The sequence below is a fragment of the Hemiscyllium ocellatum genome, chromosome 34 (assembly GCF_020745735.1).
Source record: "Hemiscyllium ocellatum isolate sHemOce1 chromosome 34, sHemOce1.pat.X.cur, whole genome shotgun sequence".
Classification (NCBI taxonomy): domain Eukaryota; kingdom Metazoa; phylum Chordata; class Chondrichthyes; order Orectolobiformes; family Hemiscylliidae; genus Hemiscyllium; species Hemiscyllium ocellatum.
Window position 1 is genome coordinate 25,915,000 of NC_083434.1, and position 15,913 is coordinate 25,930,912.

At 40.3% G+C, this 15,913-nt stretch overlaps 2 protein-coding genes across 6 annotated transcripts in view; one reads left to right on the plus strand and one right to left on the minus strand.

Annotated features, from left to right (window-relative positions):
* The window catches only part of trip13 (thyroid hormone receptor interactor 13), a 34,275-nt gene extending 29,480 nt beyond the window's left edge, over window positions 1–4,795 (minus strand). Inside the window, exons 1-3 of the mRNA XM_060849925.1 lie at window positions 4,719–4,795; window positions 2,848–2,946; window positions 333–498 (exon numbers count right to left, since the gene is read on the minus strand). Coding sequence (XP_060705908.1) covers window positions 333–498; window positions 2,848–2,936 — 255 coding nt within the window. The 5' untranslated portion in view covers window positions 2,937–2,946; window positions 4,719–4,795. The remainder of the gene's footprint in view (window positions 1–332; window positions 499–2,847; window positions 2,947–4,718) is intronic.
* Window positions 4,796–5,008: 213 nt separating this feature from the next.
* The window catches only part of brd9 (bromodomain containing 9), a 69,083-nt gene continuing 58,178 nt past the window's right edge, over window positions 5,009–15,913 (plus strand). For all 5 annotated transcript variants that reach the window (XM_060850052.1, XM_060850055.1, XM_060850053.1 and 2 more), the window contains exons 1-2: window positions 5,009–5,328; window positions 7,262–7,476. In XM_060850052.1, coding sequence (XP_060706035.1) covers window positions 5,280–5,328; window positions 7,262–7,476 — 264 coding nt within the window. In that variant the 5' untranslated portion in view covers window positions 5,009–5,279. The remainder of the gene's footprint in view (window positions 5,329–7,261; window positions 7,477–15,913) is intronic.

Sequence of the window (15,913 nt, forward strand, 5' to 3'; positions counted from 1 at the left end):
AAGGTGGGGTTTATGATGAGAAGGGAACAATAAAAAGATACCTGAGGTGCAGCTTTTCACCTCCTCACACAGAGTGGTGCATATTTGGAATGAGCTGCCAGAGGAAGTAGTAGAGGCCTGTACAGTTATAACAATTAAAATACATTTGGACTTGTACATGGTTAGAAAAGGTTGAGATGGATTTGGGCCAAACGCAGACAAATGGGACTAGTTCAGTTTAGGAAACCTGGTTGGCCCATTTTAAGTACCAAAAGACTTGTTTCTATGCTGTATGACTATTACAAAAAAGTGCTTGACTCAACTTCTAACATTTCCCCCCATCAATCCCTTACCTGTCTGTCCTTAAACGTAAGATCCGTGTCCACGATGCATACAGAGTTTACATGCTTCGTTAGAAAATCATCATCAAATTCCATCCAGACATAATCTCCAAATACCACTTGGTGTCTGCTCAGTAGTTGCAATACACACAGCCGCACATCTTCCTGCTTCGCAGTACTATCGAAACAGAAGGAAACCATGTTAAAAAAAAACACAAAACAATTGTTGCAAATTTGTAGAGTTGCTTTTTGCATTTTAATGAAATAGCTATGTCATAAGATAATATTGGCTTACTTTGTAGGTAGACTTATTACTAGGAACTTGTATTAATTGTGCTTGTATCTTTATAGAATGATGTACTTTCTTCTGATATGTAGTGCTAATTTTACCCATTTACTTATCCATTGAAAGTAGTCAGTAGGTCACTCATGGCATTGCACAGGATTCAAGACCAAATATAAATTTCTGACAAGGGCCCCAGACTTTGCAGATCCCATTTTAAAATAAAATGGGTGCACTGTTCTTACATTATAAATATGAACAAAGGATTTTATACATGAAGTGAACATATAAATATTACATGTCATAATTTCAGCTGTTTGTGGTAATGCATTGAATCTACCGGAAGGACATTACCTACAATATGAGAGGGCGAAAATGAGTAGCTTTCCCAGGCAATTTTACTTCCAAGAGACACAGACCACAGCCCACTCCAGAATCACAGTCACAATGAAACAGATGTCTGGTCCAACTTGTCCATGCCAATCAGATATTCTAACCTGATCTACTCCCATTTGCCAGCTTTTGATCCATATCCCTCTAAACTGTTCCGATTCATATACGCATCCATATACTTTTAAAATGTAATTGTACCAGCCTCCTCCATTTCTGGCAGCTCATTCCATAAGCACACCACTCTCCAAGAAAAAGGTGGCCCTCAGGTCCCTTTTGCATCTTTTCCCCTCACCCTGAACCTATGCCCTCTAGTTTTGGACTCCCCTACCGTAGAAAAAAGACTTTGGTTATTTATCCTGCCGATGTCACTCATGATTTTGAAAGCTTCTACAAGGTCACCCCTCAGCCTCTTCCTATAGCTCAAATCCTCCAATCCCAGCAACATCCTTGAAAGGGTTCAGAAAGGATTTACAAGTTTCACAATATCTTTCCTACAGCAAGGAGACCAGAATTGAATGCAGTATTCCAAAAGTGGCCTTACCAAGGTACTGTACAGCCACATGACATCCCCGCTCCTAAACTCAATGCATGGGCCATTGAAGGCAAGTGTGCCAAAAACCTTCTTCACCACCCCATCTACCTGCGACTCCACTTTCAAGGAGCTCTATTCCTACACCCCCATGTCTCTTTGTTCAGCAACACACCCCAGGACACTTGCATTAGTTGTACAACTTCTGCCCTGGTTTGTCTTACCGAAATGCAACTCATCTCAATTATCTAAATTGAGCTTTACCTGCCACTCCTCAGCCCATTGACCCATCTGATCAAGGTCCCATTGTATTCAGAAATAACCTTCTTCACTCATTGTATTGTTTATACCCACAAGCTGTTCAGCTATCCCAGAACTAGAGTTTGTCATTCTGGTGATCTTCAGCATCCATAGCTGGTCACAATGCCTCACATCAAAAATTGTTATCGCCCAAATCTCACTTTGTTATGTCCCTCAGGTGATAAGCTGTCTACTCTTATACCTTCTTCCTCTGTTGCAAAGCCGTATAACCATGACTCTCAATGTAATCCAGTAACATATTTTTACAATTCCTTCCTCAGCCTTTTTTCTTTTCTAAAGCAGTCCATTCAATCATTTGTCAAATTTGAACAACTAAATTAAAACCTTTGTTGTTAGTTAGTAAAGTTAAGCAGTTTTAACAGATTCAGAGATTAGGGCACAATTAGAGGTAAGTAATAAAGCACCAATAATAAACCGAAGAATTTGGCAGATTAAAAACTCAAGAAAATCATTCCGGCCCCCTAAACTCTCTCCATTGTCTGAAAGGTAAAGTTGCTACAGTCCTACTGGACCATAGGCTCTCTCTCAATAAAGACACACAACTGTTGGTGGTTTAAACTAAATTTCAGGCAAGGGAAGATATTAAGAAGGAGGGCTCAGCATTGTCATTTCAACCAGTGTGAATTGAACCCATGCTGCTGGAATCACCCTACATTACATATTACCTGTCTAGCCAGTTTACACGGCATAAGCCCACAACTGCAAATCAGCAATTTTTCATCCTGCACTCACACAGCAGCTTTCTTCTCAAAACTCTCTTCCCATGCATGCACTAAGCAGCTTGGCCTCTCCAACAGCCTCCCTGGATCCCATAGATCTTTTAGTCACCAGCCAATTGTAATTAAAGGCTGACAATGAACACGGCTGAATACCCACAGATTTGTGATCCTCACACATGCTACGCTGAAAGATAGCTCTGTATTTATTTTTCTTCGTTATTTGTTACTGCAATAAGGAAAGAAAAACTACAAGTTTCACTGCATGAAACAAAAGTGGCTTACCTGTTCTGTTTCACACAGACTTCCACATGTATTTTCATGGAGTCAAAAGATGGTAAAGCCTGTTTTAATTCTCCAGCTGCTGCATCCATTTATAAATTACTAAAGTGTTTTAAAAAAGAAAAATCTAAACAACTGATTGAATACAATAATGTCATAATTTCATTCAGTGGGATCAATAACAGACTATTTGTTCAGGAAAATTTAGATTAGATTCCCTACAGTGCGGAAACAGGCCCTTCCGCCCAACAAGTTCACACCGACCCTCCGAAGAGCAACCCATTCCCCTCCATTCACCCCTGACTAATGCACCTAACACTACTGACAATTTAGTATGGCCAATTCGCCTTACCTGCACATTTTTGGACTGTGGGAGGAAACCCATAGGAAACACATGCAGACAAGGGGAGAATGTGCAAACTCCACACAGACAGTTGTCCGAGGCGGGAAGTGAACCCGGGTCCCTGGCGCTGTGAGGCAGCAGTGCCTCACTTCACATGACAAACTCCTCAACTCTGGGGTCAAACTCGTGAACCTTCTCTGAACTGCCTCTACTACCACTACATCCTTCCTCAAGTAAGGGAACCAAAACTGCACACAATACTCTAATTGTGGTCTCACCAATGCCTTATTTAGTTGGAACAGTATTCCCTTACCTTTATTTTCTATTCCTTTACCTATAAAAGCCAATATTCCATTTGCTTTCTTTATTATCTGCAGTACCTGTACACTAGTTTTCTGTGACTCTGAATGAGGACACCCAGATCCCTCTGTCCTGGAGCACCTTGAAGTCTCTCCCCATTTAGTTAACAGGCCACCTTCTAATTTTTTCAATGAAACACATGACCTCACACTTATCTACATTAGACTCCATCTGCCACATTTTGGCCACTTCTAACCTATCCATATCCATTTGTAAGGTTATTTCTTCATTACAATTTACTGCCCCATCTAATTTTGAGTCTATTTAGCTTGCTCACCATGGACTTGAAGTTGAAGATAACTTCCCTAATCAAATTGAAAGAAGGCTGCACCAGATGGAAGATGCTTTAACTGGGAAAGCACTGTTACGTCTCTGAAACCCATTTGTAAGGTCATCACTGATGTAAGAGAAACACAGCAACCAAACTCGCAAGCTGCATGATTTCACAAACATTTAGGGAATGAATACATTTTCCATGGATGGTTGGGGGCTGAAGGTTGACCTTACAGAGGTTTATAAAATTATGAGGGGCATGGATACAATAAATAGACAAGGTCTTTTTCTTGAGATGGGTGAGTCCAGGACTAGGGGGCATAGGTCTCAGGTGAGGGGGGAAAGATTTAAAAGGAGCCTAAGTGGCACCTTTTTCACACAGTGTGATATGTGTACAGAATTAGCTGCCAGAGAAGGTGGTACAAATACAAAATTTAAAAGGCACCTGGATGAGTGTATGAATAGGAAGAGTTTGGAGGGGCCGAATGGCCTTATTTCCACTCCTATGTCTTATGGGATACAGGTTAAGTGCTAGCAAATGGGACAAAATTAGGTTAGGATATCTGGTTGGCAAGGACGAGTTGGGCCGAAGGGTCAGTTTCCGTGCTCTACATCACTATCAGACAATGAACGTTGGACAAGATAACCGGAGAAACCTCATTGTCCTACACCGCATTCCAGCACTCCCTCAGCAGTGAAGAGAGTGTCAGCAGGGATCTTGTGCTCAAGTCACTCGACTGAGGTAAAAGGAGGCAACCACACAACTGAAACGGACACTCGGAGAGTAACCTTCCCCTAAAATCCAGCCCCACTGATCTATCAATCTCTCCCACCATCTGGTCAATACCGGGAGCCAGAACCCCCCCCACCCCCGATACCAGGGCCTATTCTCACTCACAAGTTCCTTCGGCTCTCTCGCCGGCAGAAAACTCAAATCCACCGCCCGCCACAGCGCAGGCTACAGCCGCTCATTGCGTCACATCCTGGGGGCGGGGCCAATGCGGGAGATGCCGCCATGATTGGCAGACGGCATCCGCACTGTTGACGATCGCTGGCGGATCGGGACGCCGATCATCGTCCAGCCCCGCCTCCCTCCCGGAGACATTCCACCGATTGGCTGCGATCTCCCGACACTCACCCCTCCCCGCAACCGGATTGGTCGCTGTGCCCCGAGACCGTCGACTGACTCTCGACGGAAGGGGGAGGGGAGGGGGCGGGGAGGCGACGCAAAGTTGACAAGTTTCATTAATCAAAGGTTGGAAATTATTCAGAATCGTTGAATCGTACTGTATTGATTTTAAAATCGGTGCCCCTCAGGAGGTCTCCCTTCCCTTCCCTCCCCACGGGAAGCAGACGCCAGGCGAGTCTCGCTCCTGTCGACGAGGCGCCGTTGGGCGCGCGAGGTTGCGCAGAATCGGCGGCTCGAGGCGGGTGCGCTGTCGCTGGCGGCCGCCTGGACATGGGGAAGAAGCACAAGAAACACAAGTGCGAGTGGCGCTCCTACGATGGTGAGTGAATGTGGAAAGGACGCCGCTGCCAGGACAGCTTTCCTTCCCCTTACAGTGTGTGTGTGCGCCAAGAACTGCCGGTCCGAGGCGGCGGACGTCCAATGAAGAGGTTTTAGATTGGGGGCGGGGCGGTTTGGTGTGGGGGAGGGGCGCTCCAACCTCTTTCCATTCACCTCTTGGACAGAAACAAAGTGTTGAAGGGTCTGCTCCCTCTTTGATTTTTATTTCTCAATCTTTGTTGTTTACTCTTCTCTGTTTTATTTTATTTGCCTTTGCTTTCGCTTTCATACTCTTAGCCCAGATGTTCAGGACAGTAGCTATCATTGATCATAGAGTTGTATTTCTGCTCCATAACAGCCTCCTGCTATTTATTTCAACATCTCCTGTTCCCTGCCCTCCCCCCTCACAAATATGTCTGCTTTCCCCCCTCACAGACATCAGGTATACTTAAGACTGAGGTAGATAGGTACTTGAGTATCAATGGTTACGGGTAGAATGGGGTTGAGAAATTTATCAGCCATGATTGAATGGTGGAGCAGACTCGATGGGCTGAATGGCCTAATTTCTGCTCCTATGTCTTATGGTCTACTCAAGGGCGACTGATTTTCACACGCTGATCACTGAATAAATGCGTTCCTCCTGAATTATTTACTGAACTTATTAGTGACAATCTTTTGTTGAGGATCATGATTTTAAGCTCCCATTGTATTTTTCTTTTACCCTACTCTTGTTTGGGATAAAATATTTATCAATACTTATTGATTTGAAATACTTGTCTGGGTCAATAATATTAGAGGGTGAGACAGATTTTTAATCAACAAGGAAAAATCAAGGGTTTTGGTGGGAGTTGGGTTGGTGGAGGGTAAGACAGGAATGAAGATTTGAAAATTATCAACTCAGCCGTGATCTCATTGAATGATGGAGCAGACTCAATGCACTGAATGGCCTACTGCTGCTCTGATGTCTTTTAGTCTTGAATGCATTACAGTAATTTGCAAACTCCTTATAAACTTAAAGTTGCAGTGAGATACATTTAAAATAGGTTTTGGGTTAAAGCTCCACTTGGACTTCAGTGCAGTAATTAGCAAATCAGTGTCTACCTATCAGATATAGGATGATATATATGAGATATAGTATGGTAGGCCATTCAGCCTTTCAGACTTGCTCTGCAATTCAAAATGATCATAACTATTGTCCAAGTCAGTACCCTGTTCATGTTTCTCCCTTTGATCCTTTTAGCCCTGATAGCTTTATCTAACTCCTTCTTGAAAATATTCAATGTTTTGACCTCAATCACTTCCTGCGGGAGAAAATTCTACAGGCTCACCACCAAAATTTCTCCTCGTCTCCTAAGTGATCTAGCCTGTACCTTTAGACTGTGACCTGGAACCCCAGTTACCAGGAACTTCTTCCTGCATTTGCCATGTCTAGTCCTGTTAGAATTTTATAGTTTGTTTTTGTAGTTTGTGTCTTTATATCTTTCAGATGAAAAAATGTCTGTAGAACTTTTCAAGGAAAAGAAGGGCTGCAATTCTAGTCTCTAAGACCAAGATTATCAATACCAACAAGAATGGATCAGCTAATTATTTGTCTCATTGCTGTTGGTGGGATGCTTTTGTGTGTGAACTGATAGATATATTTGCATGCAAGACAATATATTTAATGTGCAAAAGTAATTAATTGATTGTTAGTCCTTCTAGTGGAAGACCCAATCCTGCCACAAAGAGGGGCAATCTACATAAGAAAGGAGGGGAGGATATGAAACAACTTCTGCAAAGCTCACAATAATGGATTTTTGAACTGCAGTTAATCTTTGATTATTAATGATAATTTCTGTTTTACTGACAGGCATAATTTAGAGCAAATTCTTGCATAAATGTTGCAGACCTTTTCTTATCCATGTATGTGAGATGTGTTTCCTATTTCATTACAGGCTTTGTTGATAAACCTCCTGAAAAGCCACTTAAGCTGGTACTGAAGGTGGGAGGAAGTGAAGTTACTGAGCTCTCTGGTTCAGGCCACGATTCCAGCTATTATGATGACCGGTCTGATCATGAGAGAGAACGGCACAAAGACAAGAAAAAAAAGAAGAAAAAGAAATCAGAAAAAGATAAACACATTTCAGATGAAGAACGTAGGAGAAGGAAAGTAAGTTGACATCAGGTTTGGTCAGATACAGTTTGTATTTATGTCTTTAATCTAAGAGACTCAATACTTTTCAGTAGAAATAGATGAATGATTCAGATGCAGTTTGTTTTGAGATGGTTTTATCATGTGAGACAGTGTGGGCTGGAGGCATTTAGTAGGGAAACTCCACAGTGTTGTGGCAAGGTGACTGAAGGTTTTGCAATCAATGTTGAGGCAAGGGTACAGAGGATGCTGGAAAGGCTCGAAAACTGATTAAACCCACGACAGGATTGCTAGTATTGGAAAAGCCTGTTTGAAAAGTTGAGTGGGAGTTGTGACTAGGCTGAAATGTTCAATTTAGTGGATTGAGGGTGAGCTAACTCTAGGTCAGATGAGGTGACAGGTGAGCAAGAATTTATTCAGATCAAGAATCTGGTCAGTTTTACATAAGATGACACATGAAGATTGGGAAGCAAGGCTATATTAGCATAATTAAATAGAAGTAGGAAAATTGATTCAATATTTGAGCGAGGATGAGGTTGTAACAGGAACATAAGGGCAATGCTGTTTTTAAGGAGAGGTCTGATATTTTGGAGTTTCTAATATAAAGAAATTGTGCTTGAGGAAAATAAGAATTTCAGTGAAGTCAGTTTGAGAACTAGTAGCTGCCAATTTGGAACTGATTAAGGAAGATCTCAAAAGGACATGAAGTTGTAAAAGTATTAATTGCTTTTAAATTTTCAATAATTATGCTGCAGCTTTTACAAAACTGTGCCATTTTACTGAAATTGAAAGTAACCTGATTGTAATGGATCTAATGATTATTAATTTTCATAAGCTTATGTCAGAATTTGGTAATTTGTCTTTTGTGCGTTTTATTATTTACAAGCAGTATTTTTGTATTGTGGTTTTAATTTTGCAAATAAAATCCAATTTACGGTTTTGCACAGAAATAAGTTCTGTTGAACCGATCAAGCAAAACATTTCAGCAACAATTCCACCCTTGGTTGATTTAATTTGCTTACATTTAAACTATTGATTATTTTATTTTCAGTAATTCTGAGGTGTGGAGTGTCTTTTAGTTTTGTTACTCTTTCTGAAAGGGGGCTGTTAAACAGACAGAGAAAGCAATGTGCACTGACAATTTGCATAATAAGCACATGATCAATTTATTCTTTCTGTGATGTGAGTACATTTTAGCAAGATTAGCAATGGATGAAAGTGTGTGTGCATGCATCCATTATCTACTGTGGTACATTTAAAGATGTTTGTATATTTCTTTAAGTAGTGCTGAAAACCACCTGCTCTTGTAAACGTATAGATGTCACAAGAAGAAACAAGCTGTTAGGCCAAAACTTTACCCTCTATCCTTTATTCATATTCTGTGCCTAATTTTGAGTATTGATGTTTCAGACTTTATATCTCAGTGTCAGTAGCTTTGGATATGAATCTACAACCCCTCACCTCTCTCTGTAAAGATATTTCTTTTATCCTCAGTTCTGTTGATTTGATTTTCAATCTTTGGCTTCTCATCCTTAATCTCCCAGCAAGTGGAAGCAATTTACTTCTATCTCGGCAGTCCAATTCTTTAATAATTTTCAGCAGTTCTATTGTATTGCCCTGCAATCTTCAGTCTCAAAACATCTTCAAGTATTGTTTATAATTGTATTTGCTCATTCCAGGTGATGTTCTCAGGATGTCTTATACCCTGTATAAAGTCTCAAACACCCTCCGATAAAGTAGAGTTCATTATTTTACATTGTGCTTTGAGATAATTTTAAAATAATCACATTTTTATGGTGAAAACCAGAATAGCGTGTTGAGGAGGAGGCAAACCTTTAATCTTTTGAGTGTAAGATAATGAATAAAAAGTATATTTGAGTCGGGAGCCTAATGGGAGTGTAAGCCAGGAAGAGAGACACATGCAGTGGGAAAAACTTCAGAATTTAACAAAGAATCATTCATAGGATGTGGTTGTTGCTAGTGGGCCAGCATTTATTGCCCATCTCTAATTGCCCCTTGAGAAGGTGGTGGCGAACTGCCTTCCTAAACCGCTGAACTCCATTTTGTGTAGGTAGACCCATAATGCCATTCAAGATGGAGTACCAGGATTTTGACCCAGTGGCACTGAAAAAATGATAATAAAGTTCTAAGACAGGATGTTATGTGGCTTGGAGGGGAACTTGCAGGTGGTGACATTCCTGTTAATTTTCTGCCCTTGTCCTTCTTGATGGTAGTGGTCATGAGTTTGGAGGAGATGTCTTAAGGAACATTGCACCTTGTAGAAAACAGCAGCAATGTATGTTGAGCTTTACACCAGGAATGACTGTTTGTGGCTGTACTAGTCAAATAGACTGCATTGTCCTCAGTGGTACGGATTATCTTGTGTTGTTGGAGCTGCACACATTTAGGCATGTGGGTACATTTCATTGTATTTGTGACGTGTGCATTATTGGTGTTGAACAATTTTGAGGGATCAGGAGCTGAGTTACTCGCTACAGAATTTCTAGCCTCAAACATGCTCTTGTAGCTCTGATATAGCTTGTCCAGTTCTGTTTCTAGTCAGGATGTTGATAGTGGGGCATTCAGTGATGGTAATGTCGTTGAATGTCAGGGGTGTTAGTTAGATTCTGTCCTGTTGGAGGTAGGATAATTCAAGATAAAATCATTTAATTGGCAGGTGTTAATTTGATATGAAAATTGTAATAAGCAGAGAATTAAACACCAACATAAAACATTTGGTCGAAATTTAAATTACCCTTGCAGCAAAATTGTGTGTTTTGCTAATGTGTTTGGGTACCTCCACCTCCTTTTCAAGTTTTGAATTTATTAAACTTAAGTAATTAAGTTGGTGACTTTCTCTGATAACACCTGATGCTCAAGCCCTATAGAATTGTTACATCACTGTTTCAGCCTGTACTGCAGTTTAATATCTGATAGTCCATTTAGCAGTCCATTTCCCTTCAATTTCACTTTCCCCAAAATAAAAACTTTTCTGTTTTTCAGCTCCTAACCTACTCCATAATGGCCCCTCAGTTCAAATTACACAGGAGCAAGCTGATCTCGAGTACTGGAAAGATCTGGGATCCCTTGTGTTTGAATTGTATAAGAATCTGTGGCTTGTAATAATGCAAATCTAAAGTATGACCTTAATTAAAAGTGGCTTCTGAGATCTAGCAGGGAAAATATGTGTTGAATATGTTAGAAAGTGTATGTAGTGTGAATGAAAGTGAGGCATTAGCACCACACAATGCAAGTACTATATAGAAATCCTTACTGGAATTGGAGTCTGGTGCTTCAGAACATTAACTGAGAGTAGGCTTTTGAATAATGAAATAAGAGGTGGAAGATGTTGGTGTTAGTGCTTAGTCTATAATGTAGTTGGCGGGGCTTGAATTATAGCAAGGTGTTGAGGTTGAGGAGTGTGAAGGCTAAGGTGTCTGTGCTGGGTGAGGAGGGTTTGGAAGCACTGCATATCTGGAATCACTAGTGCATAGGCTATGACACAAACCATCACTGCTAAAAGAAACTTTCATTTTACTGCTGGTTAGTGATAGGGAACTTTAAAATTGAGATTAGTTATTTTTGTGTTTGTGATAGACATTGCTTGCTATTGAGACTATCTCTTTTTTTTATCTGGTTCATTTGAAACTCTGAGCTAAAGTTAGAATTTGAATTTTGAGCAGCGGCTTGTTTTAGAAAGGAAGAGAGAGCAAACAAACTTGTGGTAATTTATGAGAACTGGCCTGGAAAAGTAATTGCAGGTTAATTACTGTTCTCAGAACATTCCAGATGTTTCGGCATCCGGATGTGTTATGCTCTAGGACTATTGCACTGGTCAATGCAGGCGAGGATGTTGCTGGCCAGCGAACCACCAATAATGTGAAAAAAAAGAGAAATCATTGATTGAATAGATTTTGATTGGGTTTTTTGGGCCAAAATCTGTGTGTACAAAAGCTGCTAGACTGGGAAACTGCGTTTGAGTTTTACTTTGTCTAGTTTTATATTCTGTTAAACAATTTTTAAATGTTCTGAGAAAAGAATACAGTTTATAACCAATAAGTGATTATTTGTTGGAGCTTGCTAGAAGCTGTTTACATTGTGAGATAGGGCTTTTCACACTGGAGAGAAGAAGGAAGAGAGGTGACTTGATAGAGGTAATGAAAGGCATAGATAGAGTACAAAGTTAATCACACAACACCAGGTTATAGTCCAACAGGTTTATTTGGAAGCACTAACTTTTGGAGCGCTGCTCCTTCACCCGCATCTCCAAACCATGGATAGAGTAGATTGCCAGAGACTTTCCCCAGGTCAGAAATGGCTGTTACGAGGGGTCATAATTTTTTAAGGTGATTGGAGGAAGTTATAGGGGAGTTGTCAGAGGAAGGTTCTTTGCGCAGAGAGTGACAGATGCTTGGAAGGTACTGCCAGCAGCAGTAGAGGAGTCAGAGACATTAGTGACAATTAAATCACTGCTGGACAAACACTTGGACAGCAGTAAATTGAGGGGTGTGTGGGTTAGGTTGATCTTAGATTAAGATAAATGCTCAGCACAACATTGTGGGCCAAAGTGCCTTTACTGCGTTGTACTGACTTTGGAATTTAGGCAACATACTATCATGTGCATATAAGACCTCACATCATTCAAGGATTCAATAAAGACCTGGTACTCATCATTGTAACTGTTATCAAACTGCCAAGTTACAATTCTTATATTTTCTTTTGACTTATCCCTTAACTCTTTGTCTGTGTGTGAGAGCCAGGGTTATGATCAGAGAAGATTGGGTTGAAATCATAGACCTAAATCAAGAAGAAGAGATCATATCCGGAGTCAGGCACAGTCAAAGTGAATATATATTTTGGAGATTTCAGAGCAGAATGTAAATTCCATGCAAGGAAAGAGTTGATTTTTGCTTGTGTTTTTTAATTTCATAGTTTGTAAGGTATTTTTGATAAATTGAAGTCCAGGGTGTCCAACGCAAGCAGAGTGACATCACAGGAAAACTGTAAGTTCATAGGCCGGCAATCACACTCCTCAGATTAACTACCTCAGATTTGATCAGTGGTCAGAGATAGGGTGTGACTACGAGTGTGGTAGATAGAAGGATCCAGGAGCTAGTGCATGGAGCCTAAGCCCTTGTTGTGGCTAACATGTTTGAGATTCTTGCTCCCTTTGTGGATGGGAGCATGGGCTTTAGGGAGGCCGAGCAAACTGATTATAGCACTATGATTTAATGAACCATTCAAGAGTGGACAGAAAAGAGAAATATATTTGTAATCAGGGATAATACAATCAGGGGTTTGTCTAGGATTGAGAGTCTCGAAGGCTGTGTTGCCTGATTGATGTCCGGGTTCAGGATATCACATTTGGGCTGTAGAGGAACTTGAAGTGGGAGGGGAAAGATCTGGTTGCTATGGTATGTACCAATGATATAGGTAGAAAAAGGAAGGAGGTTCTGCTGAGGGAATATGAGCAGCTATGCACTAAATGATAAAGCAGAACCCAAAAGGTAGCAATTTCTGCATTATTACCTGAGCCATAAGCTAATTGGTACAAGCTAAACAAACTTAAAAGGCCAACATGTGGCTTAAAGATTGGTATGAGGAAACAAGTTCAAATTCATGAGACATTGGCATTATAGGGGAAGGAGGGTAGGGCTCCACCTGAATCATTCTGGGACCAGAGTCTTGGTGAATTGCATAGCGAGGGCTGTAGATTGGGCTTTTAACTAAGTATAGGAGATTTGTCTGCATGGAAAATTATAAAATCAAAGGTAAAGGAGAAGGTAGGATTGCAAGTTAGTGATGGGGCAAAGGTAAAACACTGGAAGGGAAATAAGTCTTTGGTACGAGTACAAACCTCCAAAGGGTAGCTACTCTGTAGTGAAGACTATAAATTAACAAATAAGAACTTCTAAATAGAATAGAGTAATAATAATTAGTGCCTTTAATCTTCATGTTGATTGGGTTAATCAAATGGGAAAGAGTAGCTACTTCAAAAATTCATAGTGTATTAGGGATAGTTTCCTAGAACAGTATACCATGGACCAATCAAGGAGGAGGTTGTTGTAGATCTGGTAATGGGTAATGAGGCTGGTTTAATAAATTACCTCAGAATAAAAAATTCCCTCGGAAATAATAATCAAATATGATAGAATTTAAACTTAGTTCAAAATGTGGGTCGGAAGTAACTGTGTTTAACTTAAATAAAAGGAATTACAATGAAATGAGGATAGAGTTAACTAAACTCTAGAACAGGGTAGATAGATTAGCAGAAATTAGAGTAAGTAAGCACTAGGAGACATTTAACAATATAACTGATGACTCTCTGTAAAAATACAGCCCGGTAAAAAGGAAGGATTCTAAGAGAGGAATAAACTGGCCGTGGCTAACCAAGGATGTTAAGGTATTAAGTGAATAAGTAAGCCTGTAAGGAGATCAAAGTCTGTAAAACTGGAATAAATTCTGAATCCAGCTGTGGGAGACTTTTTTTTAAAAATGGGAGAAAATAAACTCCCAGGAAAAACTAGGAAGGATCATAAAAGCTGACGATAAGAATTCTGTAAACATATAAAAAAGGATGCGAATGGTCAAAATGAATATAGATCCCTTAGAAACGGAATCTGGGGAGATGATTTGAAAAACAACAAAATGGCAGATGAGTTAAACAGATATTTTGCACCAGTCTTTACAGTGGAAAACACTTAGAAATAAAGAATACGGGGGAGGAACTAGGTACCATCACTATCCCTAAAGAAGTAGTTTTAGACAAACTAATGGGGCTAAAGGCCGATAAATCCCCTGGCCCTGTTAGCTTGTAACAGAGGATCCTAAAAGTAGTAGTTGTAGTTAAAGCATTGGTTGTAATTTTCGAAAGCCGTATGGATTCTGAAGAAATACCAGAAGATTAGAAAATTGGTAATGTGGCACTCCTATTCAAAAAGGGAGGAAGGGGAAAAGTGCAAAACTATAGCCTGATCAGCCTAATATTTATTGCTGAAAAAGAATTGGACTCAATTATTAAGGAACTAATAGCAGAACATTAGGTAAATCCTATCTTAATCATGCAGACTTAGCCTGGCTTCATGAAAGAGAAATTGTGTCTGACTAATTTATTAGAGTTTTTCAAGAATTCTCAACCAGAATGGGTAGAGGAAAACTGGTACATGTGACTTTGCCACAGGAAATGGCATCACCAGAGGAAATGACATCACCAACACAAAGAAATCTAAATAGAAGGTAGGAGTTATCAGCAGTGCTTCACCTGAGGCCAACTGAAGATGTTACCTGGTAAGGTGACAAAACATCTGGAAATGAACCTTCCAGCTCAGTGAGCAAACCTACATCCAGAATTGGTAGATGTGTTGTATTTGGACTTCCAGAAGGTGTTCAACAAGATAACTCACAAAAGGTTAAATCATAAGAGCATATGGCATTTGAGGTCGTATTTTGGCATGTATAGAGAATTGGCTAATGGACAAGAAACAGTGGGAGGGAATAAGGAATTCTGTTTCAGTTTGGCGAACTGTGGCCCGTGGCATTCCAAAGAAATCAGTGCTGAGACCACAACCGTTTACAATATATACTAATGACTTGGAGGAATGAAGTGAATGTGCAGTAGCCAAGTTTACAGAAAAGTAGGTGAAAAGACAGGTTGTGAGCGGGATACAAGTAGTTCAGATATTGATAGGTTAAGCAGGTAAAAAGTTGGCAGACAACTACAATTTTGGAAAATGCAAAGTTGCTGAGTTTGGAATGGAGAAAGAGAAAAAGTGCAGAAAGCTACAGCACAATGGAACTTGGGCTATTTGTACATGAAACACAGAAGGCTAGCACATTGGTGTAACAGGTAATCAGGAAGTCTAATGGAAAGTTGGCCCTTATTTCAAGGAGGTTGGAATATAAATCAGGGGAAATCTATTGCAACTGTATAAGATGCTGGAAAAACCACATCTGGAGTACTGTGAGCAGTTTTGGACCCCTTATTTAAGGAAAGATATTGTTTCATTGGAGGTGGTTCAGAGGAGGTTCATAAGGATGATCCCTGGTATGGAGACATTGTCTTATAAGCAAAGACTAAACAGGTTGGGATTCTGCTCACTGAAGTTTAGAAAGCTGAGAGCTGATCATATTGAAACATATAGAATTCTTGAGGGGTCTGACAGGGTAAATGCTGAGAGGATGTTACAACTCAATGGAGAGTCTAGCACCAGAGGGCACAGTCTCAGAATAAAGCAATGCCAATTTAAGAGTGAGTTGAGTATTTCATCTGAGGGTTGAGAGTCTTTGTGTAAATTTAAGACTGAAATAGATAGATTTTACATCAGTAAGGTAATTAAGGGCCACGGGAGAAAGGCAGGAAAGTGGATGTGAGTTATGTCGGAATAGCTATGATCCTATTGAATGGCAGAGCATGTTTGAGGAGCTGAATGGCCTAGTCTGGATCTTATTTCTTATT